Source organism: Pleurodeles waltl, chromosome 5 (assembly GCF_031143425.1).
Source record: "Pleurodeles waltl isolate 20211129_DDA chromosome 5, aPleWal1.hap1.20221129, whole genome shotgun sequence".
Classification (NCBI taxonomy): Eukaryota; Metazoa; Chordata; class Amphibia; order Caudata; family Salamandridae; genus Pleurodeles; species Pleurodeles waltl.
Genome location: NC_090444.1, coordinates 158523319 through 158550349, shown reverse-complemented (window position 1 = coordinate 158550349; position 27031 = coordinate 158523319). Strand labels below are relative to the sequence as shown.

The 27031-nt window shown below is 41.7% G+C and overlaps 1 protein-coding gene across 2 annotated transcripts in view; it reads left to right on the top strand.

The window, feature by feature from the left end:
- Positions 1-22831, top strand: part of FAM177B (family with sequence similarity 177 member B) — a 102280-nt gene extending 79449 nt beyond the window's left edge. For both annotated transcript variants that reach the window (XM_069233847.1, XM_069233846.1), the window contains exons 3-5: positions 9201-9267; positions 21354-21451; positions 22027-22831. In XM_069233847.1, coding sequence (XP_069089948.1) covers positions 9201-9267; positions 21354-21451; positions 22027-22242 — 381 coding nt within the window. In that variant the 3' untranslated portion in view covers positions 22243-22831. The remainder of the gene's footprint in view (positions 1-9200; positions 9268-21353; positions 21452-22026) is intronic.
- The last annotated feature ends 4200 nt before the right edge of the window (positions 22832-27031 follow it).

The window sequence follows — 27031 nt, the reverse complement described above, 5'->3', positions numbered from 1 at the left end:
GAAAAGATATGTGGATTAAGGAATAGAATATATCTTAATCTAGTTAAGTTTTCTGTGCATGTTCTCTAGCTCATAAAATAAAAGTGGCTCAACAAGCCAAACAACAACCATCTTTCTTATGCTCCCCTTTGCAACAAAATTAAAATTTGCCTTAACAGGAAGTCACACAAACTACTGTTTGGAGGACATGATAATTGGTCACTAGGAAGAAAATAATACTCTTATTTTTTACAACAACAATGATTAGCTTTCATCCACTTTGAGCTCCGTATGTAGCACAATCCAACTAAAAGTTCCAAGGAAGACCCAAAAATAAACTAGACTACATATTTAAAGTTTCAGATTTACTACAGGAACAACTGAAAGACCCATTTATGGTTACATGCTAATGGAAATTCATAAGCAAACACATAACAAATAAAATACACCTTACTCTACATGCTCTCTGGCTCACAAAATAAAACTTTGCCCAACAAGCCAAACAAAAAAACATCTTCCTTATTTACTCCTGTGCAACAAAATGATAAAGTGACCTAGCAGTGAGCTACACAAACTAGAAGTCCAAAAGATAAACTAGAATCCATATGTAAGGTTTCAGAATTACTACATGAACAACTAAAAGACACATTTATGGTCACATAATTATGCAAATCAGTAAGCAAATAAATAAATACAATGGACAAAAAGAAAGAGATAACATTAAATGTGATTGTAGTTAGAATTAGTATTCCCAAAGATAGGAATTCATTGGATAGTAGCTCCTTAATAACTTCTACCCATTTGACAAATCACCACAAAACGTTCCAGACTTATGGCATGTTCTACACTTAGAGATGATGTAATTTTTTGTGGTGAATCTCTGAGGGAGTGCAAAGATAAAAGAGGTCCCAAAGTGCATTTTCCCACCAATACATTTTCCATAGACTATTGTGTTTGATGAAGCACGAAGATAGCTGAATGGATTTACATGAAATTTGGAAGGAATATATATTATGGTGCAGGTAACAATTCTTTTTGGGTACTGTAGTTAAGTGGGGTAAGTATTGTTTTGTGCTTTTATTTCTTTTTAATTTAGTACACTGTATGTAACTCCACTCTATGCCTCTTCAATGTACGCCATTCCACTGTATTCCATTCTGCTATATGCTAATGCACTATGTGCTGTTCACCTCTATGCCATTCCGCTGTCTGCCATACTACTCTGTGCTATTCCACTGTATGCTACTCCACTCTATTCCACTACAATATTCACTCTATACCACTTCATTCTACACTATTCGATTGGACAACATAACAATGGACGCCACTCCACTTTATTATTACAGTCTACCCCACACCACTGTATGCCCCTCCAGTCTACATCCTTCCATTATATGCCACTCCTCTGTACGCTACTCTACTATGCACTATTACACTGTATGCCACTCCACTGTACAACACTCCACTTTACGCCATTCCACTCTACGCTATTGCACTGTAAACAACTCCACTGTACGCCAGTCCACTCTCTACTATTACACTGTATAGCTCCACTCTATGCCTCTTCAGTGTACGCTACGCCACTCTGCTATACAGTACTCCAGTATATGCTATTCCACTCCACCCAATTCCACAGTATGTCACTCCACTGAATGCCCTACTACACTACAGTCTACCCCACTCCAGTGTGTGCCACTCGATTCTATCCATCCATTCCATTTATATTCCATTGGACACCAGTCAACTGTGCGCCACTCCACTGTATGCTATTACACTCTACTCATTCCAATGTACGCCACTCCAGTGTTCACCATTTCATGGTATGCTACTCCAGCATTAGCACTTCCAGTGTACTCCATTCCGCTGTTCATTACCCCACTCTATGCTATCCCACTGTATGCTACTCCAAATATGCCACTCAAGTGTACATCACTCCATTTTACGCCACTCCATTCTATGCTGGTCCATTGGACACCACTCTACACCACTCCACTCTATGCCACTCCACTATATGCTAATATACTATACCCCACTTCACCGTACACTACTCCAATCTACACCACTCAACTGTATGCCACTCCACGCTAGACTATTCTACTCTACGCTGTCCCACTCTATGCTATTCTACTCTACGCCACTCCTCTGTATTCCACTCTATGCTATTTCAGTGTATGCCACTCCATTCTGCGCTATTACACTCTACGCAATTTCAATCTTTGCCATTCTACCCCACCACAAAATACACCATTCCAGTCTGAGCCACTTCACTGTAAGCGACTCCACTGTGCGCTACTACACTATATGCTATTACACTCTGCGCCACTCCACTGTACACCAGTCTATTCTACTCTACTCCACTCTACGCTATTCACTTTATGCCACTCCAATGTACGCTAATCCAATATATGCCATTCCAGGGTACTGTCCTCCACTCTATATAACCCCACTCTACAAAACTCTACTCCACTCCACTCTATCCCCGAATTTGCATTCAACTCTATGTCCGTACACTCTATTGTACAACACTCTACTCCACTCTATGACAACTTCCAAAACTTTACGACACAGCACTCCACTCTACTTTATGAGACTCCACTTCAATTTATAAGTTTCCTCGACTCTACACTATTCCACTTCAGTGTATGCCACACCACTGCATACTAATCAGCTATACCCTACTCTACTATACGCCACTCCACTGTACACCACTCCACTCTATGCTGTTCCACTCTATGCCATTGCACTCTTCTAAGCTCCACTTTAAAGTATTCCACTGTACGCTATTCCAATGTATGCTACTCCACTTTAGGATAATCCACTCTACACCCTTTCAATGTATGCCACTCCACTCTACGTCGCTCCATTGTATAACTCACCAATCTGCCATGGACTGTGTTCTCACAAATAATGACACCACTGTACAACTATTCACTGTAAGAGATGCTCTTCCAGTGTACTGCATGACACTACACTCAACAACACTTGACTATACAACACTCTACTCCACTGAATTCCACCATATGCGACCACACTCTAAAACGCTCTATGCCACTCTACTCAGTGACACTCCCATTTCATGACACTTCACACTGCTCAACACTCAGGTCTAGTTTACACGCCAATACATTGTACAACACGCCGCTTCACTCTTCAATACTCCACTGCACAATATGAAACACCATGCCACTCCACTTTATAACACTTAACTCCACTGTACCCTACGTCACTCCACTCTACTTGACTTCACTCTACAATAATCTACAACACTAGGCTCTACAACAATCTCCTTCCACTGTACTGTACTACATTCCACTTTACAAGATTCCAATCGATGACACTCCACACTTCAATTTCAAACACATTTTTATTTTAAAAAACATTAACATGCAATTAAAAAAACAAGGTTGAGAATAATTTATGTTTAGAAATACCTTATGTATTCTTCAATACAAACCCAACTTAAAATACACAAATATTAAAAATTGTAAAGTTGTAATTATGATTTAAATGTATAATTTATGCACCACCTTCAAATTACTGTAAATCGTGCACCACCGAACACAGACTTATCACCTCACTACGATAACTATAACTCATGCTTTTTCCACGCACTGTTCATACCCTTGCATACTACATAACTTATAACATGTGAAGCCATAGCATTCATAATAACATTTATACCTTCTCAAATAACATTATTTGTTACAACGAAGTGCATGGTAGAGTGGAGACTTATAGTTAGTGTTGTCTGTTAGCGAGCTGAAGAGAGAGTGTAATCTCTTATTATAATTTGAAGGTGATGGATACACTGTAAATGAAAGTTATAAATATGACTTTAGAATTTTTAGTTTTGCATAGATTAAACTTGTTTTTTATAGAGAAAATACGTTTTCCGAACTATAACTAACCTTTAACCTTTGTTTTTTAAATTGAATGTCAAAGTTTTTTTAATTTTTTAATAAAAATGTGTTTCAAAACATATAGTCCAGTGTCAAAAGTTTTTATGTGGAGTTTCATACAGTACAGTGGAATAGAGTATTGTAAAATCTAATGTCATAGGCTGGAGTATTGTAGATTGGAATCAGGTGGAGTAGAGTGTAGTAGTGTATTGTACAGTATAGTAAGGTGTTATATAGTACCCTCACGACAATGTCAGATAACTAGGCAGGCCCCACATGGAGAGATTCATCTTTTGAGGCCCCCCTCGATTAGTTCCCTGTTTTGTTTGTCCTGTTGTAATAAACTTCGCTACGTAGGTCCTGCCCCGTACAGTTTAGTAATTTACACCTATGGTCCCTTTGCATTACTTCTTACTCGTTTTTTGTGAAGCCTTTGGGGGGAGGTGTGGGTGGTGAGAGGGAGTTAGCATATGTTGGGGGTGTTTGCGCATTACTTTCGGGATTCTGCTACAATTGGCACAGGCCTACAATCGATAGATGAGCGTTACACTGGTGATTCTTTCGAACATTCTGTATATCCATTATTGATCCTGTGCCTCACTCACTTGTGTATCTTTACAGTGATTCTGATTGTTATTGCTGAACATACCAATATTTTTTTTAAAGTGTTATATAATAGATATATAGTGGTATATAGTATAGTGTCATGGTGTCTCCTTTAGTGGAGTCAAGTATAGTGGACTGGAGCAGCTAGTTGTACAGTGGAATGGCATGTCGAACAGTAGAGTAGGGTGTTGCAGACTGTCATAGATTAGAGTAGAGTGGAGTATCATCAAGTGGAGTGTCATAGAGTACAGTGGAAGAGAGTATCATAGAGTGGCGTGCTCTGTCATATAGTGGAGTGGCGTATTGTAGAGAGTAGTTGGGTGGCGTGCCGTTTAGCGTCATACAGTGAAGTACAGTCGCATAGAGTGTAGTACAGTGTTGTAGAGTGGGGTTGCATACAATGGAGTAGAGCTTCGGACAGTGGAGCAGCATAGAGCAGAGTATAGTACAGTGAGGTAGAGTGGGATAAAGTACAGTAAAGTGGAGGTTAGTGGAATACACTGGCGTGGGGTAGTGTAGAGTGGAGTAATGTGTCAGAGTGGAGTGGCGTTTTGTAGTCTATATAGTGGCATGGAGTGCAGTGGATGGGGTGGCTTGGCATACATTCGAGTCAAGTGTCATACATTGGAATACTGTGTTGTACAGTAGAGTGTAGTGGGGTGTTGTACAGAATTATTGGAAAGTGATGTTGACTACATAAGAGCAGAGTGGCATACATCCTTGTTGTTTTTTGTAGAATGGAGTGGCGTACAGTACAGTGTTGTAGAGTTTGATACAGTGGATTGGCATACAGTGTTTTAGAGTACAATGGCATTGAGCGCCGTACAGTGGAGTAATGAAATAGAGTGGAGTATTTTGTCGGGGTAGAGGGGAGTAAAGTGGGATGCAGTGGCATACAAAGAGTTGCGTAAAGTGTTGTACAGTGGACTAGAGTATCTTAGAATGGAGTAGTGTTGAACAGTGGCATACAGTATAGTACAATGTTATACAGTGGAGTGAAGAGGTATAGACAGGAGTAACTTGTTAGAGAGTGTCATACAGTGTAGTAGAGTGTTGCAGAGCGGAGTTGCATAGAGTACAGTAGTGTGTGAAACAGTGGAGCTGCGCAGAGTGGACTGTTGTATGGTAGCATAGAGTGAGGTAAAGTCTTGTACAGTGGAGTAGAGTCAAGTGGAGTTGTGTAACATAGTGTGGAGTAAAGTACAATAAACTGTATTCTCTGTCATTGAGTAGAGTGGCATGGAGTGTACTGGCGTAGTATATGTAGTAACTGTTTGAGTGGGGTCTGGTACAGTAGAGTGGAGTGGTATTTCATGAAGAACAGTGTTGTATAATGGAATAGAGTGTTGTACTTTGAAGTGTATGGGAATCGAGTGGAGTAGAATGTTGTAGAGTGCCATGAAGTGTGGTAGACTTTTATACAGTGGAGTTATATAGAGTGGAGGTGAGTGTCAAACAATGAAGCTGCGTAGAGTGGAATGGCGTACACTGTAGTGGCACACAGTTGATTACTGTAAAGTGGAGCAGCATACAGTGCAATAGCGTGCAGTGGAATACTGTACAGTGGAGTGTAGAAGAGTGTTGTGGCATGGAATAGAATAGCATACAGTAGAGTGGTGTACAGTGGAGTGGCGTAGAGTCACGTAGGGTAGAGTAAATTAGCATGGATTGGGGTGGCATACACCATAGTGGCATAGCGTAGACTCGATGAATTGTTATAAATTGGAATGGCGTCTCATGCAGTAGAGTGGAGTGCTGTGTCATACAGTGTTCAAAGATTGAAGTTGCGTACAGTGTAATGACTTACAATGGAGTGGCATACAATGGAATAGCACAGAGTGGAGAACAGAGGAGTGGCATAGAGTAGAAATGCTTAGCGTGGAATAGAATAGAGAGGAGTGGCTTACAGTGAAGTGGTGTAGACTACAGTAATGTACAGTGGAGTTGGGTAGAGTGAAGTTGCATATTGTGGGATTGTGTAGAGTGGAGTAGCATCCAATGGACTAGCACAGAATGGAGTGACATGGAGTGGTGTGGTGAAGTAGCGTATAGTGGAGCGGCATATTGTGGAATACAGTAGAATTGAGTGGTGTATAGTAGAGTGATGTAGACTAGAATAGCGTATAGTGAAATAGTGTACAGTGCAGTGGCCCATAGTGAAGTGGTGTAGACTAGCGTGGCGTACACTGGAAAGGGGTAGAGTGTAAAAGCATACAGTGGAGTGGTGTACACTGGAGTGGTGTCCAGTGGAATAGCATAGAATGGAGTGGGTAGAGTAGATGGCATACACTGGAGTGGTGTGGACTGGAGTAGCATACAGTGGAGTGGCATACAGTGAAAAATCACACCGTAGAGCTGCATAAGGTGAAATGGGTAGGTTAGAATACCATATACTGGAGTAGCATACAGCGGAGTGGCATACAGTGGAGTGGCTTAAACTGAAGAGGGGTAGAGTGGAGTTGCATACAGTGTCATAGTGTAGAGTGGACTGATGTAGAGTGGAGTTGTGTACAGTGTAATAGCATAGAGTTATGTAGCATAGAGCGGAGTGATGTACAGTGGAATGGCATAGAGTGTAATAGTGCACAGTGGAGTAGTGTACAGTGGAATGGTTTATAATTAAGTGGTGTAGACTGGAGTGACGTACAGTGGCGTGGGGTAGAGTATAGTAGCATACAGTGGAGTGGGATACATTGGAGAGGGGTCCGATTGAATAGCATAGAATGAAGTGACCCAAAAAGCATCGTCTCTACACCATTATGTGTGATCCTGCCAACGTTCATGGAAATCCATTCAGTCATTTTCGTGCTATATCAAAGACAATAGTCTATGGAAAATGCATTGGTGGAAAAATGCATTTTGGGACCCCCTTTTACTTTTCCACTTCCTTGAGGAATCACCACAAAAATATACATCATCTCAAAATGTAGAAAATCCTATAAGTCTGGAAAGTTTTGTGGTGATTAGTCAAGTAGGTCAAATGTTATTAGGGAGCTAATATCCAAGAAATTCCTATCTCTGGGAAAACTATCTATCACTACAGAATGGCAATCAGATGTAATGTGATTTCTTTCTTTTAATTTATTGTATTTGTTTTGTGTTTGCTTATTGGTTTGTATAATTATGTGACCATAAATGTGTCTTTTAGTTGTTCATGTAGTAATTTTGAAACTTTACATCTGCAGTGTAGTTTATTTTTTTGGGCTTGCTTGCTACTTTTAGTAGGATTGTGCTACCTATAAAGCCCAGAGTGAATGAAAGCGAATCGTTGTTATAAAAATTAAGATTATTTTTATCCCTAATATCCAATTATCATGTCCTCCATTTAGTAATTTGTGTAGCTCACTACTAAGTTACTGTCAGTTTAGTGGTTACCGAGGCAGGTGGTAAAAAAGGATGGTAAATCAATGTAAAGGTATGCGAGTGAGAAAGTGCCTAGATTCTATAGATCCTGTGGATATTGGTAGTTCAGAATTCTTAATTAGAGCTTGGAATGTTGCCCTTTCCCTTTCGCTATAACAAATACTTTTCTCTATGGAAATAAAAATTTAAAAGTCATGTGTTTTAGAAAACTACCATTAAAACTCCACCCCAAGCCAAACCTCAGCCTGAACAATTTGCACATAACTTAAAATCATTGAGCAAAAGTGTATTTGCAAATACACAGAGTAAGGCTTGGAGGTTGCGGGGGACAAGGCTTACTCTAAGTTTTGCTGCATATGTTGACGTGGGAAGGGTGAAACTGTTGAAGGGAAGGACTATCAGTTTTGTGCCTTGGTTTTTCTTTTTCAATGTTTACAGTTTACTTTCCTCGTTGCATGGCAATGTACCCTACAAAGCTCAATAAAACATATCTATAGAAGAAAATGATTCATCAAAAGTGACTTATTTGGTTGACTAGTTTCATACGGATTCGTCAAATGTGGGCAAAGTTATTAATTAAAGCATGAGATAACCATGGTCACAAAGGTGTTTAGACAGAATATCGGAAACCGATGCATCATGGGACAAAAATTGTGTTAAGAATATCGAGGACAAAAATATCACGAAGGTAAGTTTCTATGGGTAAGCAACATTTTACTATGTATAATTCCAAATATTTGTACCTTGAAGATATATATCTTCATGGTGCGTTGATGTGGAATTACGGATAGTAAATCTATACTTACCAATTTGCACTCACCCTATCAATATTTAGGTCCTCGATATTTTGACAGGATATTCTGTCCACACAATAATATTGTTTCTGATATTCTGTCAGTGATCCCACTACAAAGGTAACACTGCTATCCGGCTTGTGTATAGAGGACAAGTAAAGACCCTTCTGTATGTTATATAACTGGTTTTATTCAATTTGAGAAGTCATCCTTGGCTGTTTACTGTCCCTAAGTCAAACGAGAAGTTGTAAGCTAGTCCTGTTGTTGCATCTGGTATCACTGACCGTGCTGTGGCTTGTGATTTCACTCTTCCCATTGTAAGTATGGACCTAGAATTCCCACAGGACTGGCTGATCGTCTCCTTCATGCCATGGGACTTGTTGACAAGTTTGGTTCTAATGAAGACTTATTTAACTGAGGGTTTGCAAGCTTCTGCTTATATCCTTCTTGAGAATTGACCCTGATATTTAAAGCTATGAACACATTTCTGCCATGTCAGACTGTTACATTATTTTGCCAGAATTACATTTTTTCTTCACTTTTTCTTCTCATTTGACAGTCCAGTATGTCCTGGGGACCATATCTTCAATTCTGGGCTCTGAGAATTGCAACCGCCTCCTTTTTCAGTAAGTACAGAAATGAGGTTTGTTCTAAAAGGACTTGCCAATTCATCAGCTGCTGCACCATACCGACAGTGGACTTTCCACTTTCTCTATGTTACTGGGAACCACACATTTCACCTCTGGATTTTTTTTTTAACATTGTGTGTTTTCTGGACGTTTCTGAAACTTTTACCCAATCCCTACATATGTTAGGGGTTGTTTGTTTGCCCTCGTCATGTTGGAATGAGAGTTACTCTAGCCACTGACTAAAGTAAATCTCTGAACATTTCTAGAGTAGGAAAGGGTCAGAGAGAATTTTGTAGATACTCACAAATTGGCATGCTTTTGGATATTCCCAAACTCATAAGGCTAACCACGCCTTATAGCACCCACTACCAAGACCTTCCATGGGGTTTACAATTGTGACATAGTACTCAGTTCTATGTATGCTACAGAAGCAACCTGCAGACCCAAATGGCCAGGGTTGTTAGTAGAAATGGACAACAGTGTCAAGTTGGTATCAATAAGAAAAATAGTTACTTAGTCAGTACCCATGGCAATGTAGTGCATGCACAGCAGACGCAGGGAACAATAGAAAATAAGAAACATGAACCATTCAAAACCTACTAAGAAGTTTTTAAGGTTAATATTTGCATGAAATGTAAGGTTAACAAAAATATTAGTGAGGTCAATAAAATACATCCATCTTCAGCTTTACACATGTTGTCAATGTACATAATGAACACACAGTGCTACAAAGTGAGTAGGGGTGCGGAAAATGTGATCACATACAAAATATTCAAGAGATGGCAAAACATACTGTTAATAATTTCATAGGCAAGAAACACTATAATAATACAATAAATGGAAGTATGAATCATTAATGTCCTTTGGTGCTAGATGGCTGTTAACAACTTTTTGACTCTGATGCAAATGAGTGAGGCGTTATCAGGACCAGGGAGAATTTTTCTGAGCACAAAAGAATATAGATGCTGAATGGAAAGAAAAGTGAACTCGGAGCCAAATTCAACAGTAACAGCATAAGTAATAATATAACACGTGGTCATGTCACAGGGGAATACTTGAAATTGTACAATTGATATAGAGTAACTACAAAAGGAAAATATTGTAACGAGAAGCAGTATGTACGTCATGCTAAGGGTGAGTCTTTGTAGCATATCCAAAACATCTGAAACTATTAAGAACTACTCACAAAACTGTCACACTAACAAATCTTCAGAATCAGATGTAAGTGTACCAAAATCAGTGCTTAATTTGTAAATAGAATCATGCCAGTGCCCAAAGCCCTCCTCTTAAATCCCGCGGCTGCTGCAATTAAATGTGGGAACACAGAATACTACTGCAGTGTAATCCTGAAGCCATCTCGGGCTGTTTCCATCCATTTAAAGCCAATGCCCGCCCCTTCAGCTCATTCTAGCAGCTTTCTGCTTTCTCCCACTGTGACGCTTTTTCGTTTTCCCCTTCCTCCGTCTTTCCCATGTGTCTTTTTCTTGCAGCAAATGCTTGAGGCAGAAGAATAAGCCCCGGCCCGCAATAATAAGTGCTGGTGCTCAGCACCAGAAACAACAAGCACAAATTAAGCACTGACCAAAGTCCCATTCCCACACCTCCCATAGAATATCAAAGTGTCAGTGGTGTTTATTGCTAATGATAGGTACATAGTGTAGAGTTGTTGCACTGCCTCGCATCTCCCATCAACAACTTTGCTTCTGAGGGATTGAAATCAAGAATGTAGGTCAGTTGTTCAATATACATGTTTAGGGCTTCACTTAGCTGTAAATACTTAAAGAATTGGTGTTTGTGCATGCAATAATCTGTTTGGTGAAACCCAAATGTACATATTGTTGCATCATATTGTTACCAAAATTGGATATGCTGATAGCATCCTTCCTGTGAAAGCCCTGGAGGTTATGTACCTGTTCTAGAATGTTTCCCAGCCAGGGTATGCTTATTTTGCTCAGCTTGTTGTGCCATCCTGTACTAGGGAGGCTTCTTTTCCACAGTTTACCCACCATGGTTTTTGTGGGTGGGGGTCAAATCAGGGAGTGAGGTTCCCTCCATAGAGAAAGTGTAATATCTGCATCTGCCCCATAGCTTCTCAGTTTCAAACCTGGGTTCAGCTTGTATGTTGTTGAGCCATTCAACTATTTGGAGGATGATACAATGTCTGCTGCTCCTACTCTCCATTGTAAGGAGATTGAAAGCATTTTTTTCTTAGCAATCCTTTGATTGTTTTCCCTCCCCATAAACTTTCTCTTACCACTGAAAAGAAGTGCTTTGCGATTACATAGAGTGGTTTTAGAACTGGTACAAAAGGCAAGGAAGGGACACCATTTTATGGTTTAAATCTATTTTATTAGGTTTTTAAAAGGAACAAACCTTAAAAATATGTCCTCACCTACATCCACAGGCCGGTGGAGCAAAGGAAGCGGGTGTCTGTGGAAAATGGGTGGGAGGGTAGGGAAAGGGGGAGAGGAGCGCGGTAGAGAAATGGTTATCATATGAGGAAGAAGTTTGTTATCACTTAATACTTAGATTACAATACAGAACCTGTTGCAGGCAGAGTGTGGTTATCAGGGAGCGGTAGTAGGTCCCCCAGCATGAGAAGGAGCTGCCTGTGTGAGAAGTAGAATTTGCAAATATCTGGGATAGGAAAGCTCTTGAAATTCCCCGGAAAGGAAATGTACACACGGTCCCCATCTTGTCAAATTGGGGCAGTTTATGTTCAGTCACAGAAGCAAACTGGCTTCCACTTAATCAGCCTAGCAGGTGTATAGTTCCAATAATGCACCACCCTCAATAACATTTCTTTGCCACCAGCACTACAGGCCGATCTACGTGCCCAGTGTACAAGTCGGCCCATGCTCTTGGGGTAAAGGGACGGCCCCACTCTAGCTCACAGTGCTTCTGCGCCGAGGAGGCAGCCTTATGTAGTGGTTTGTTGAGGAATGTGTAAATGTCAGAAAAGATACTTTGATCTGTATCCCGGGTGAGGAGCCATCACTCGAAGGGTGTGAGTTGGCAGCTCGCATGTGGTCCCACATGAGGTTGCATAATCCAGAGGACACCATTTTAAAATCGTTGCTCTGCCTAGAGACAGGAGAGGGTAGATCAGAAAGTCTGGGCAGTTTGCAATCTATCTATCTGAGATCATATATTTTGCACCCATGAAAGCATTTCATCCTTTGTGACATATATGTCAAGATATCAGAATCCCTCTTTGGATGACATCAGGTCTGAGGCCCATTGTAGGTCAAATTCTAGTGCCCCAGTCAGCTATGCCACTGATTTATAAAGATTTACCTTTAGGCGAGAATACAAAGATATGTATCTGTAGAACTCTGGGCCAGGATCACCTAGGTTCCTGCAAGTAAACGAGAAGATTATAAAAATACAGAGATACTCTGCCAGCTAGCCTAGGTGACTACTCATATTTCTTCAATAAGGCATCTATCTATTCTTATCCACCTCACAGTGGTTCAGTTGCAAAGGAAAAGAGCAGTGGCAATAGCGGACAACCCAGCTCAGTGCCCGTAAGTATTGTGAATATTTGTGGCACTGTTTCCCATCTCTAGACTCATCCAATTGGTATACGGTAAGCGTGCATAGCCTAGAAAGATGTGTCAGATGTTAAATTTATTTCTAGGACGGCAAACAAGTAATCCCATACTACTGATTCAAAACTTTCTGAAAGTCTGCCATCAGCAGAGCCAGAGGACGCTTATGAGGTTATTCAAGGCTAAAGCCTTATGAAGACACCTGATATTATGCCTAGTAGGTCACTTAGGCATAAAACTACATTTTTACAATTGCGAGAGGCATACTTCTAGCCACTATGGAATCCAGAAAGTTTTAGATATATAGATAGATTCAATATCCTATAACGTGTAATAGAGGATGTTAACTAAATTAGGTTTTATATATTTTTTAATTGATGGATTGTTTTGGAGTTAATTTATATGTTATGATATGTTTTTTACAAATGTTTATAATATTACCTATGTGTTAATATATATTAAATGATATATTTTTGCATATTTGTTTATTGCATAAGAAGTTTTTGCACCTTTTAAACCTATGGAGATTTGTAATTTTGGTCCCAGGGTAATTTTTCTTATTTGCTTCCCATTAAACGACACTGATGCAGACGCACCACAGGCCCAGTCACTCCGATAAGGGGCATAGCTAGTGCCGTTGCTATCACTTTTTTTTTATATTTATGAGTGAGATTGGACATTATGATGAGCACAATTCTAGTGGTTCATCTGGTTGAAATATTACAATTATTTCAGCTAACTGCAAGTCTCCATCCCTATTTTACTCTGATCATCTTGATTTTGGATTTCTGTCGTGAAAACGCCTAACACTTTCCAAGGCCCAAAAATCAGTTTAACAGGGTAACTTTGTGATGATGACAGCAACCAATTATGATTATTGCCTGAGAATTATGGCCTAACATGCCCCTCAAGCCCTATCATGTACTGGATAATCCCCCTTCCCCCCAGTACATGTTATTAGGTTTTACCTGAAGGTGTGGTGCTTATCAGACAAATTGGAATTGTGAAGTGCGCATAAATTGGAGTTACCACGCATCTCACAGTCAATCACAATTTAAGTCCTATATGATAACCTTCCACTTAATATCATCCACATTTTGGAAAATCGCACTGTGGGTTATCTCTTTAATCTTCCCTCTTGAAAAACATAATTCAAACAAAACAATTTAAAGTCAACGTTGCTCCTAGAATACATTTGAATGGACTCATTACCATTCATTTCCTTGGCATGGGTTAATTAGTTGAGATGATTGTAACAAATGTTCCTTCACAAGAAACCTGCCACCCTACATAAGTGCATGTCAGACACTTTCAAATGAGGTTTTAGGCTATATGGTGCTCTATGTTATTGTTAACTTCGAAGTTTAACTCTCAAGCCTGAAGAGGTGGAACTACTACTGGCCAGATGTTAGGTACACCAGTACTTGTTGCTGGAGTCCCTTCAGAGCGATACTATGGTAGGTGACTGTTTCCTCAACATACACCACCATCTGTGGAACTTCGACTTCTAGGTGAAGAGTTTCTTAAATTTTGTGCCAAACCCCAGACTGACTAGTCTAAAATCATCAGTGAGTAAGACAATTGTGTTTTTTGTGACAACCTAACTAAATACATTGAAGTCATCAACTGGTTCATCTATGACAGTAAAAGATCGCGGATGTCAGTTGAATCTAATCCCTCTAAATGTGCTGCTGAAATGTGAGAAATGTATCCAGTCTGTATATGAGAGTGGCCTCTCTATGGCAGACATCAAACTGTGCTATTGGGTGACCCAGCTCAGACTAATTAATGAATAGATCTTAGGACAACTGGATGACCCAACGATTAACATGGAATTCAATTCTTTATGAAAGTGGGATTGTAGATACTGTGGTATGAGGCCTGGCTGTCATCTTCTTTTAGCCCCATCACTACAGCTAAAATCGACAGGCTGCAATCACAAATTAACTCGGGAAACTCCTCTATAGGTGGGTGCACGGCTCAAGCAGACTCTGAATCCTGAAAACTTTGATCAATGAAATCTACTTGGACTTTCTGAACTCGGGGACATTTGGTCCCATGACCATACCAAATCATTTAATCGTATTAGTGAAGAATTCCAGATACATAATTTGCAATTTTATAAATACTTCCAAATGTGGCATGTGTTAGAGGCCTCTAAATCAGAGCTGACACTGTTTACCTCCATTGTAGCCAAGCTGGCTGTTGATTGGCTCAGAAATAACAAAATCTCACATGTTTACCATATGCTAGTCATGAAACTCACAAACAGGTCTGCCACCCCTAAACCTAGCTGAGAAAATTATGTTGATTTACTTCATGCTGAGTAGGATTAAGGCGAAAATTGCTCTTTGGGAGCTGGCTTTTTCAATAAGGCTACATTTGAACCTGGTAAAGTATCTGCCTGGGGTATACTATTCTCCAGTCTATTCTCCAGTCCTGTCTTTAGAGGACTGGCAGGTCCACAGCCACATTATGTGGGAGGTGCTTGTCACGAAATGGGGGTTTCATATATGTGGGATGGAGATGACTGTCTGTATATGGGTACTGACAAGAGAAAGTCCACAAATTGTCAGCATACTTAGGTGTTGGTCGGGTCTCACTCTAGCTATTACTTCATTGCATTATGAAGGATGATGGTTATGTGCATAGGGCACGTTCCCTTTATAGGCTTGGGTTTCCTCCTTGCAAAGTGCGACATAGCTATATTGTAGCCTTTATCCTCATACCCCCCACCCACACAGGAGTTGCAGTGCAGAAAGGGTTCCTTGGTTACAAGCCACATGTTGGGGTAGGGACTGCCTCAGACAAACAAAATCAAAAGATCTGGGGCTACTTGTGCTTCGACTTCCAGGTTGATCTGGGACTTGATATGAATAGGTTATACTTATTTATAAGATAGCATCACTGCCTAAGTACTTGTAAAAACTGTTTAATAATTACAGCTTTGCCTTGATTAGAAATGTAACTGTTGCACTTCATTTGATGTGAGTTGATGTTACCTTAATTAAATGTCAATAAAATATTTTATCAAAAGACTTCACTTCCTTTATTGCGTAGCTCCTGAGTTCCTTATTTGGGTTCAGATGATTGGCCAATTATTCAATATGCCTCAAAGACTGAGTGCCACAATCATGCTGTGCCAAACCTGATGCTAATTGGATGAAAAGCCTTCTTCATGTACAGAAACCTATGGATTGGCAACTCTGTTAGAAGCTTAATTAAGCTATTATTGCTAGAAAGTAAATTTCCCTCTCGTTGGATCTGGTAGAACATGAGACATGACAATGCAAGTTCCCCTGAAAATATTTTAAACCTTCATTGGAAGTTCTATTTGTAATAGATAGAGGATTGTTCACATGTCTCACAGATCAGGCATAGAATAGCAGACTGCTTTATCCTCTCACAAAGATATCCATTGAGAAAGTGTGAAAAACCAAGGCTAGGCAAAGGAGACCAACTTCAATCGCCATTTTAAGATGAAAAACTAATGTGCAGAAAGCTGAAGCCATTGATGGATGAGCACGGAGCAGTCAAATGGTTGTGCTCTAATCCCACATCCACATATGGGATTAGTTGTAGAGACAGTAAAGATTATTAGAACAATGTTCACACATACAAAGGGATGCTGTAAAAATATATGTATAAATCAATGGGTTTAAGATGATGGAATAAAATAAATAATATAGTAGTTTACAGTTGTGTTCAGAAATAACACCACCCTGATCAAAATAAATAGCAGACAAATTCAAAAGAAGGTAACTTGACCCACAAGATATGTAGAAAATTGGATGATCGGAATCTAGTCTAGAAAGATTAATATCTGGGATAAATGGCACGTAAAGTGCCAGGCAGGATTCCCAATGTAATGAACCACTACTACCCACTTGCCATGAGATTGCAAATCAGTACGGGTATGACTATTATCTGGTCCGTGCAAGTTAGGTATCAGCAACTATTGTCCCATCAACCAAGGCATCTATTTGAACCTAGCAAGAAGCCACCCAAATAGAGTTTGTAGCAAGTGTTTATATGAAGCACATCCTCTAAGTACTCGCTATAGGAATACATATAGAGAAAATCTCATAAGAAAGCAATCCCAAGACTTCTGTTTTGCATTAGATATGAGAGGACCACAGAGTGGGAGGTGCTCATCCTTGAAGAGCAGCTCAGCTGCACTACAGTGCTTTGGCCCACATCCAAATGTGAATCTCAATTTACTGTCAAAAACAGGCTTGATTATCTAAAAACTAGCATTCGTTCCTTTAACAACCTCCTATGCCCTAGCTGTACTTTCTCAAAACCTGTCTTCCAGTTCTGACTATTATGCAAAAAGTTTTGCAATCTATGCACCTTCCTTCTTCTTCTCTAAAGTCAAAAGGGGTGGGAACATCTTTATTTCCCTGTTGACATTCTATGTCTGTTATTCTACATATGTTGACTATAAAACTCTCTGCTTGCTTTTACTCTGTTTAAGAAAAAACATTTGTTTTCTCAGCCTGTGCTGCCTTCCTCTCAGAATAAGTTATCTGAGTTCATAATAGGTTAAATACCAGGCATAGCCTGCTAGATTTCAGTGCTGATTTTCAGCTCTTTTCTGTGCTTGTGCACACAGCTTCTTGCAAATAGATATCTATTATCTCTTTGTTTCCCTGACTGCCGGTGCACTGTGTTTCCGTGTTTTTACTGGGTAAACTAACTAATCTATCTGATTCTAATTGTACCTTCTGAACACTACCTACAAAAGTACCAACATGATGGTTCATAACTTTTTTTATGTATTAATGTCATAGATGTGTAATGTTAAGTAGTCATTTTGGAAAACTGTGCTAGATTGTCTCATCAGTTGAACGTGGAGTCTTGAACAAAGAATAAGTGGAGAGACTCAAGAGATCTGGGTAATGCTGCACGCAGGTGTGTGCTCCTTTGTGTTTTGGGCTTCCTTTGTGCCCTTGGGAAAAGCTGCCATCATGAAAACATGATAGGGATTATAGTCATGTTTGCCCAGCATACTTATAAGGCAAAGAGATTAGAGCACTTGTTTTTATAAAGTGCTGAATTATAATAGGAAACCCCTCAGAACATCCAAAGATACTCTCAAAACCCCAGTGGAGGATCCGGCACAACTTTGAATTGAATGCATATAAAATCTTGCCTTCAAAGCTGAATCTACCATCATAAGAAGAGAGATAGACCAAGCCCAAAATGGCCTAAAAAGCTCTTCAATATGTGAAGGAGTTCACTCTCCTCAAACCAGAGGTTACCAATGAGCTAACCAAAGATTGATAGTCATTGTTAACCTCTGGTTTGAGTGCTGAGTTCTCAACATTCTTTATAGAGATGGCAAAGAAGATAGAATTCTCTCTTACTCGACCTATGAAAACTGAAGCCTACAATGGCATCCCGCAAGCTGTCAAAGTCACTTAATCCCCCTTCAGACTGGTCACCCTGATAGCACTGCTGAAGACAGTGGGCAAACTAAACACTCTTGCCACTTCACTGAATCTGTCCTGCTGCACTTGTAAAGGAAATAAGCTCGTTGGTGACATCTTAGTTGATCAACATGAGCAACTCTTCTTTGTCAGAAGGAACAGATAAAGATGCAGATCTCAATAATCTTTGAGCGGTGCCTAATCTTCCGTTCCTATCCAGCTTCCTAGAGAGTTGAGTGAAGGACTAGCTCAAACATTTGCTCTCTCAGCCTTAGTTAGTTTTCATGTCAAGATGCACCACGGAGACTGCAATTCTGAAAATAGTTGACAACACCCCCCGCCATCCATGATAAAGGTGACTTCTGACTCATTGCCCTCCTTCATCAATTAGCTATCTTTGGCACTGTGAACAATGCCCCTCTCCTGAAAATACTCAATGGGAGAGTCCTCAGCTGGTTCCCTTCATACTCAGAAAACCAGATTCAGTATATAAACACAGGCAACTTCCTTTGTAATAATTCCACAATTCAGCAAGGGCCTTAGAAGGGTCTATCCTTTGACCTTCCCATTTTAACCTTTAGATAGAAGCTCTAGCCTCCGCACTCAGCTGTTCTCACATCTCATGCCACATCTATACAGATAACTCATCTCTGTCTGAAATATTTCCTCTCCTAGAAATGTTGAACTCCTGGCCAAAGTCTTGAGGATCTGCGAGCTGGAGAGCGTAACGCCATCTAAAGTCTAACCCACATAAAATAGTTTATCTGGTTATCTGCACTGCAATGCTCCCTGTAAATACAGACATGGCTTAACTCACTTGTGGTGTTAAACTGTAAATCCTAAATCATGAAACCTTCCTAATCACTCGGTTTTTTAGGGTCGAGCCTGCGTTGCATGTGCTCGCGCATGCGTATCACAGCGAGACGCTTTAGTATTTAGAAAAGGGCTCGGAGCCCTGTCAACTTCACGTCAGTGTTTTTTATTGGTTCGTGGGCTTGCCTAATAAAATCTGCTTGCTTTCATTAGTCGAAGGCACGCATACGTCATGCCTTTTCCGGTAGCTAGCCCTCCCCGAGCGCAGCGACCAAGTACAGAAAACATGCGAGGCTCGCTGTTTTCCATCGGGCTCGTGGACTTCTTTTTCTCTAATTTACGAGCGCGATCTCGCTTGGCAGAAGTTGAGCGCTTTACATAGTTAATTTAACTTTTTCGGGTTATGTACATAAATGCACTTTTACCCAATAGGTGAAAAGTCGGGTTAGGAGTTTACAACGCGATCAGCTCTAACATGAGCAAACGCGAGACCCGTTGCATTGTAAATGCTTGTTACTTTTACAAATACTTTAACCTTGGAGCACAAACCAGTACAAGGGGAAAAGGGTGTAACTACGAATCTGACTCCTCTGTGGAATTGACACCCTCTTTTCTGAATCTAGATAGTAAGCTAGCTATACAATCCCTTGTATTGACCAGGCTGTTCCATGTTAACTTTTTATTTTTTTACTAATCTCCAAAATACATCTTATCCATTGTGGGGGCAGCCCCTGATGCAGAGAATAGGCTGGTCTCAGGCTCAAGAAGCCTTGACATCTCACTAGTACATGTCTGTCTGAACTGGCACCCCCTAATAGTATTTAAATTTGCCAGCATCACACATAAAGCCATATTTTTGGAAGCACCCTATTTCCTTGCCCACAAACCTAGCAAATCCATCAGAGCAGGGTCACCCTCTTCCTTGAGACCCCAGGATTTAATTAGACAAAACTCTGAAACAATTATTTTTGGGAAGTGCACCAGCGTGTGGTACTTTATCTCACCCACTTGACACCAGAACAAGCCCTTCAATCCCAATCACTAAGAGATGAAAATTCTGCTTTTGCAGAAACAGTCCATCAATTAAAGCATGTATCTGTGAAACAATTTCTCTGAACAGTTACTGTATTTTTGGTGTTGCTTTTGTTCTCTTTTCATGATACCCAACCTATATAGTCTCTTCAATTTATATTCTGTTGTATTATATTACTATTCCTTATACTAGATGTTTAATTATATTTTTTACATTGGATTGTATGAAATCGTTCATCTGCAAAGTGTTTTGCCACCCATTGGGTCTTACTAGCGCAAAACAAACTATATATACATTTATTAATATGTAAATTAATAAATTTGTTTCATTAGCTGTTTCTGTGTAGACTGGAGGATGCAAAACTGTTGAGTGGGAATCAGTATGGGACATTATGCCAATATTGCTTCAGTAAGTGAACACTCGCTCAACATATATTGAGCTGAGAGACCCTCGCTCCCCCCACCCAACCCCCAGCTCATTTTACATAATCCAGGAATGGAAGCTGAGGCCCACATTTAAGAAAAAGTGGTGCTTCTGATTTGATGCAGCACTTTTTCAGCACCCCTCCCCTACTGGAACCTAAAGACACCATGGTTGGGCAGTATTTATAATACAGCGCAACCATGGTAGTCATTAGAACAAAAGGACGTCAACATTTTTTACACTATTTTGGTGCTTTGCTTCACTAGCCTCATACATTTTTACGCTAATGTTGCAAAGTGCAAGGAGGCCCATAGGTTTCTATGGGAGCGTCATTTTAACGCCTGGTCTGAGCAGACATTAAAAATGACTCCAAAAATGGCGTAGTGAAATCTGTTAAATTTTAATGTGCAATTTTTGCAGGTCTTCTAGCGCCGGAACGCCCCTCTTTCATACATTATGCCTGGTGCACTTTGTAAATATGGCGCGTGGAGAAAGACACTTTAGCGCACCTTAGTGTACAAAAAGATTGCGGCACTAAGGTTGTGCTAGAGGCTCTTAAATATGCCCAACAATTACCCCTTTCAGTGCTGAAACAGAGCCACTTGAAGTGTTTTGCAAACACATGTAACACTTGTTTATTTACAGAGATTTTGTAGTTGATGAATGGAGGTGCTTTGCAGAAGTCTGCTATCAAGCTCTTTCTCTTACTCCGTTAATAACTGAAATATAAATTTCTTGTGAATGCTTAACTTGCTGATAGAAAATACAGTAGTGAAGTCACACTCTTTGTAATCATTGCATGTTCTTTTGTGTCCTATATTTTGAAATTAGCCTGTGAATTCCTTGGAGGGAAGCTGGCCACGCTCTTTGGACTGAATGTGCCCAAATATCAGTATGCAGTGGATGAATACAGCAGGAGACAAGCCGAGGTACAGTGGGTTATCAAAGACTTTCTAAATGGAATTTATCTCTCTAGCATTTAAAGATATCCACGCACTGGTGTAACTGTGACAGCCGCTCAAGTGGTGGGCCCATTACTTTGCTGCACGTAAAACAAAAGCCTATTGCACCACTTTTGTTAGCTATGGTCAAATCAGCCTGGTCCCTTCCCTGACCACGCCTCCTCTCCTGCTCTCCTCTGCCATTGGCTGAAAGCTTTTTGAGGCTTGTAACTCTAACAGTCTGCTGCAGAGGCTGGAATTCCCTGAGTACTTAAAAAACATATGATTAGAAACTGTACTGCTCTTAAAACTCATATCTAAGAGTACGGGACACACTTTTCCAGATCATTCATTCAAAGACACCGAAGAGTTCATTTTCATGCCACTGTTCTGTACACAAAGGGTATTTGACCCATCGCGTGGCACGAATCGGTTGTTGGTAAATGCTGCTTGTGTGTCTCCACGCCTAACAGGTGAGGCCAATACAACAAATAAAAGATAAAGAAGGGAAAAGTCTTGATTTTTTAAAATTTGTTTTCTTTTGTACAATTTTCTTTCCCCAGGACAGCGACGATGAAGACGGCCAAGTCACTGCACAGTCCCAAGTGTCACAAAGTCTGGCAGAGCAGCAGCGCCTCGAGGCACATGGCATGGAGTACGGGGCAATTCCTCTGACAGACAGAGCGGCGGTGCCTCTCGCAAGCACTGTGTTGAACATTGATGAAACCAAGCGAGAAGGTTTCGGATATCAAAACATCTCAGGCATCGATGCAAATTGAAAAAAATGCATTTCTGTTTGTTCATGATTCAGGTTTGGAAAAAGTCTGGCCAGCGAAAACTTGAGTTTACGCATCCCATTCCTTGACTTTAAAAGCCTGATATCTTTTCAATTAACATTGAGGTCTGTGGTCTGGCAAACATTTAAAGCACAATGAGGATGTTTTTTGAAATTCTTATCTGAGGAAGACTTTCTCAGTGTCTAAACAGGTGAAGTACATGTACAGGTCATAGTCAACCACCTTTTGTAAAGGAATGTTCTTTGGAAAACTTTAAGTGTGAATTTGAAAACTTGGCTCACAGCTAGTAAAATAATTCAGTGGATTTCTGCATTCACTGGAGAGTAACCTGAAGGTTTCGGAGTTCATTCCAAGCTGCTAAACTCAGCCTCTGGTTCTTCTGAAGTTGACAAAATGAGCACTGTTTATTTTGATAATAGGAGCAACTGTTACTGGTGCACTGCAAGGTTATTGTCAGAACGTGATCTATTAACATTTCAGCAGCATTGTTGGCATCTTTGAGGGCAAATCTCAGAATGGGAATGAGCCCGTTTTATGTACAAACGTCCTCAATAAATGTCTGCTTGCATGAGACCTCTCTCTGCCTTCATTACAGTGGTAGCAAGGCAAACTCAACCTTCCATCCTTCAAAGCTTGCTAAATTAAGTAGCATTACATTCAGTCCATGTATTTCCCCAAAGTGAGGACTCCTGATGTAGCCTCCTCACGGTGTTTTGAATCTGCATGCAGCAGCTGGTGGATTAGGTTCTCCCTCCAGTTTCCTATCCAGAGAGAGGCATCTGGATAAATCAGAAAGCCTGAGTGCATTCCACTTCATTTATGATCTGCCAGTGTTGCCATTGTTACTTTACATTAACAAATAATGAATAGCACTCGCTGAATAGCCTTATGAATTATCTTACCATTAAGGAAATCAAATCTTTTTTCATATCCCTAGAAATAAGAATCCTGCCATACTCAGCTTTTTCATTCTGCTACCCCCTCCCCCCCAGAAAATACCCCAGTATCTTATAAATCATATTCTAGGTCTTAGCAGCAAGTTGGAATATCGAGATTTTGAAAAAGTAAAACTACTTGGATAGCCCTACCATTTAAATACTTACCTTTTTTTTTTTTCCCCAAAGAATTAAATGTTAATTCGAGCATCTCCATCTCTAAAATCCTTAATTAACTTCTTCCAACGTGGTTTAATACTAAAGATGGGGGCTGTCAAAGCCTTAAGTAGATTTTAAATCAAACTGGATTTTAAAATAACCATGTCAAGGAGAGCTAGAGGGCTCCGGTACACTTCCCTATCTGAAAATTCTCTGGATTTTAAAATAACCATGTCAAGGAGAGCTAGAGGGCTCCGGTACACTTCCCTATCTGAAAATTCTCTGGGTGACCTTTGGCTTGCAACATTTTGTAAGAACTCAAAACTAGGCCTGGCAGAGTTCATGAAGTCCGACTCCACGGAATAATGCAGAGTTGAAAAAACCTCTGTGGAATTCTGCAGAGGGGAGATCCCTGACGCGCAGAGTCCTGAATGCGCCGATCTCGGAAGCGCTAAGCAGGTTGGGTCGGGCCTGGTCAGTCAGGCCCAACCCTGCTTAGCGCCTTCGAGATCGGGCGCATTCAGGATAGGGCCATAGGCAGGGAAAGCTGCCAATTCAGGCCTCTTGTGCACCGGCCTGTCCCTTGCAAGAGGCCTGAAATGGCATCTTTCTTTCGCTGCCTACGTCCCTGGCCTGAATTCAGGCTAGGGCCGTAGGCAGCAAAAGCTTCCAGTCCTGTTGTGCACCAGCCTGCCCCGTGTGCAGTGCACACGGGACAGGTCGGCGCACAAGAGGCTTGAAATGGCAGCTTTCACTGCCTACGCCCCTGGCCTGAATTCAAGCCAGGGCTTTAGGCAGTGAAAGCTGCCGTTTCAGTCCTTGTTTGTGCACCAGTGTGCACAATAAATGATAAAAGAGCCGAAGACTTACATGGGTCTTCCAGGGGGAACTTTTCTCCTTGTTGTCCGACGACGACGAGTCTGCAGCGGCTGCCTCCCTTTGGCCTCTGCTCTTGTTTTTTTTATTTTATTTTTTATAAAGAATTTTTTATTGGTTTTGCAAAAAAAGGTAAAACAATGATACATACATGTAACTAGGCGCCAACGGGCACCGAACATTGGTCAATCCCAAGTCCTAGACAGCACATTGAACGAGTAGATTGTGTACCTCCCTGTTGGAGCGTTTCGTGAATGCTTTAACCCATCAGGAGGGGGGAGGAAAGGGGTTTGTTCCAGCTCTCTCCAGTGTTGAGCCAGTCAATCATGCAGAAAGGTTGATTGTTGCGGCCTCCCACTTCCCCCACACCTTATTATATTTATGCGGGCATCCTCTAGCCTCGTATACAAGTTTTTTACGCTGTGCACACCAATTCACTCCTCGTCTCCACTTAGTCAAAGCCGGTGCGCTTTTGGTTTTCCAGTCTGTCATTATGTCTCTTTTGACCACCAGGCACGCCACCCCTAGAAAGGTTCGTTCCGCTCTCCTCAGTCCAGTATCACCCATGATCCCCAGCAGGAGTGGCAGTGGTGTCAACCCCACATCTATCTGTAAGGCCGTTGAGATCTCCTTTGTAACCTCCCCCCAGTAGGCTTTAATAATTGGGCAGGTCCATAACATGTGGAAAAAGTCTGCATCTGGGCCCATACAACGTGGGCAGTCAGCTGCGGGTCGGAGACCTGCCCTGTGCAGTCTGGCGGGTGTAAGGTAGGCCGCATGGAGATAGTAGGTTTGTATTAGTCGGAGACGAGTCGTCATCGTTATTGTGCGTGGAGCTGCCAATGCTTCGTTCCAGTCCACCTCTTCCATAGGACCCACCCATCCCTCCCATCTCTGACGCAGCCCCCCCAGGGAACAGGCAGTGATAGCGATTAATGTACGATATATCTGGTAGACGCCTCCCCTACCCAGGTTCCCCATCAGTGCTCTCGCCTCCATAGGGCTATATTCAGGTATGCTGTCCCCTGTCTGGACTTCTGTCAGTAGGGCGTGGCGGATCTGTAGGTATTTATGGAATTGCGTCTTGTTTAGTGAAAAGCTTTTCTGGAGGTCTTCAAAGGAACGCATGTGTGAGCCCTCCCATACGTCACCCAGTGTAGAGATGCCTATGCTGTCCCATTTCTGGAATCCCTCCAGGCCCGCCACTTCTCTTAAGTGCGTCCCCTGCCATAGTGGGGTCTGCTGGGTGAGGCGCCCCCACCACCCCGTCGCCTTTTGGGCCGTCCGCCAACCCTGCAATACCACCCCGGTCACTTCCGGGGTCCCGCGCGAGATCGGCCCACCACATAGGGCATCAAAGATCTTTGAATAACTCATTGTCTGGAGTTCTAGCCGGTACGCCGGGTCTGTCCATCCACTCCCCATCCAGTCATTAATCACGAGTAGTTGCATTGCTAGATGATAATAATGGATGTTGGACAGTCCTAGTCCCCCTTCATAAACGTCTCTCTGGCAGGTTTTAAGCGCCAACCGGGGACGGGTGCCATTCCATAAAAATTGGCGTGCCTGTGAGTCCATCTCTCTGAACCATCTCATGGGAATAGGGAGAGGGAAATTCTGGAGGAGATAGAGGAGTCTGGGGAGAACCATCATCTTATAAAGCGCGATTCTCCCAAGTAGATTAAGGGGGAGGTCCCTCCATCGCTGGAGGTCATTTTTAATTTTCTTGGTTAATGGTGTGATGTTAAGTTCCCATGTTAGCTCCGGGAGCATCGAGACATGCACACCCAAGTATTTAAAGCTATTCCTCCGTACTGGAATGTTTTGCTGCCAGTCCACACAGTCTCGAGACTGATGGAGGGGAACCAGTAAGGATTTACTAGGATTTAGGATCAGTCCTGAGGCTTCCGAGAAGAGACCTAGAATTTGTAAAATGCGGGGGCCACTTTTAGCCGGATTAGAGATGTACAGCAGGACGTCGTCCGCGTATAATGCTACCCGGTCCTCTGGACAAACAGGCCAGGGCCAACCCTCTATCAACGGGTCTTACCGAAGCAACTTCGCCAGAGGCTCTATTATTAGCGCAAAAAGCAGGGGGGATAATGGGCACCCCTGTCGGGTGCCACGGCCAATAGGGAATGGGTCAGATACTACCCCGTTCACTTGGACACGGGCTTTCGGGTTAGAGTAGAGTAGCCTCATCAGGCCCTGGAATCTGGGTCCGAGTCCGTTTCTTTGTAGGACGTCTTCGAGGTAGGACCAGTCTACTGTGTCAAAGGCTTTCTCGAAATCGAGTAATAGCAAAGCCAGGGGGGTGTGAGACAGGGTCCTGTGGTGCGCCAAGGCTAGGTGTAACCGCCTAATGCAGTGCCTAGTGCTACGGGCAGGCATGAAGCCACATTGGTCAGGGTGTACCAATGTGGGGATTACGTCTCTTAGCCTTGAGGCAAGGATTGAGGCTAGCACTTTGACTTCGGTGTTCAGGAGTGAAATGGGTCGGTATGCCGAGCAGTATTGCGACGGAGGTTGGGTCTTGGGGATCACTACTATTGTAGCTAGGTCGATCTCAGGAGGGAAATGGCCCTTCCGTTCAGCTTCTTCATACATATTGAGCAAGTGTGGAGCCAAAATATCACTGCACTTCCTGTATACCTCTGCCGGGAAACCATCAGGCCCTGGGGTGTTGCCTGATGCCAGGCTAGCGATCGCGCTGGTTATTTCTGTGAGGCTAATTGCCTCATCCATCCTACTCCTGGCTGTCTGGGAAACTCTAGAAAGAGTTAATTTGTTCAAGAGGGGGA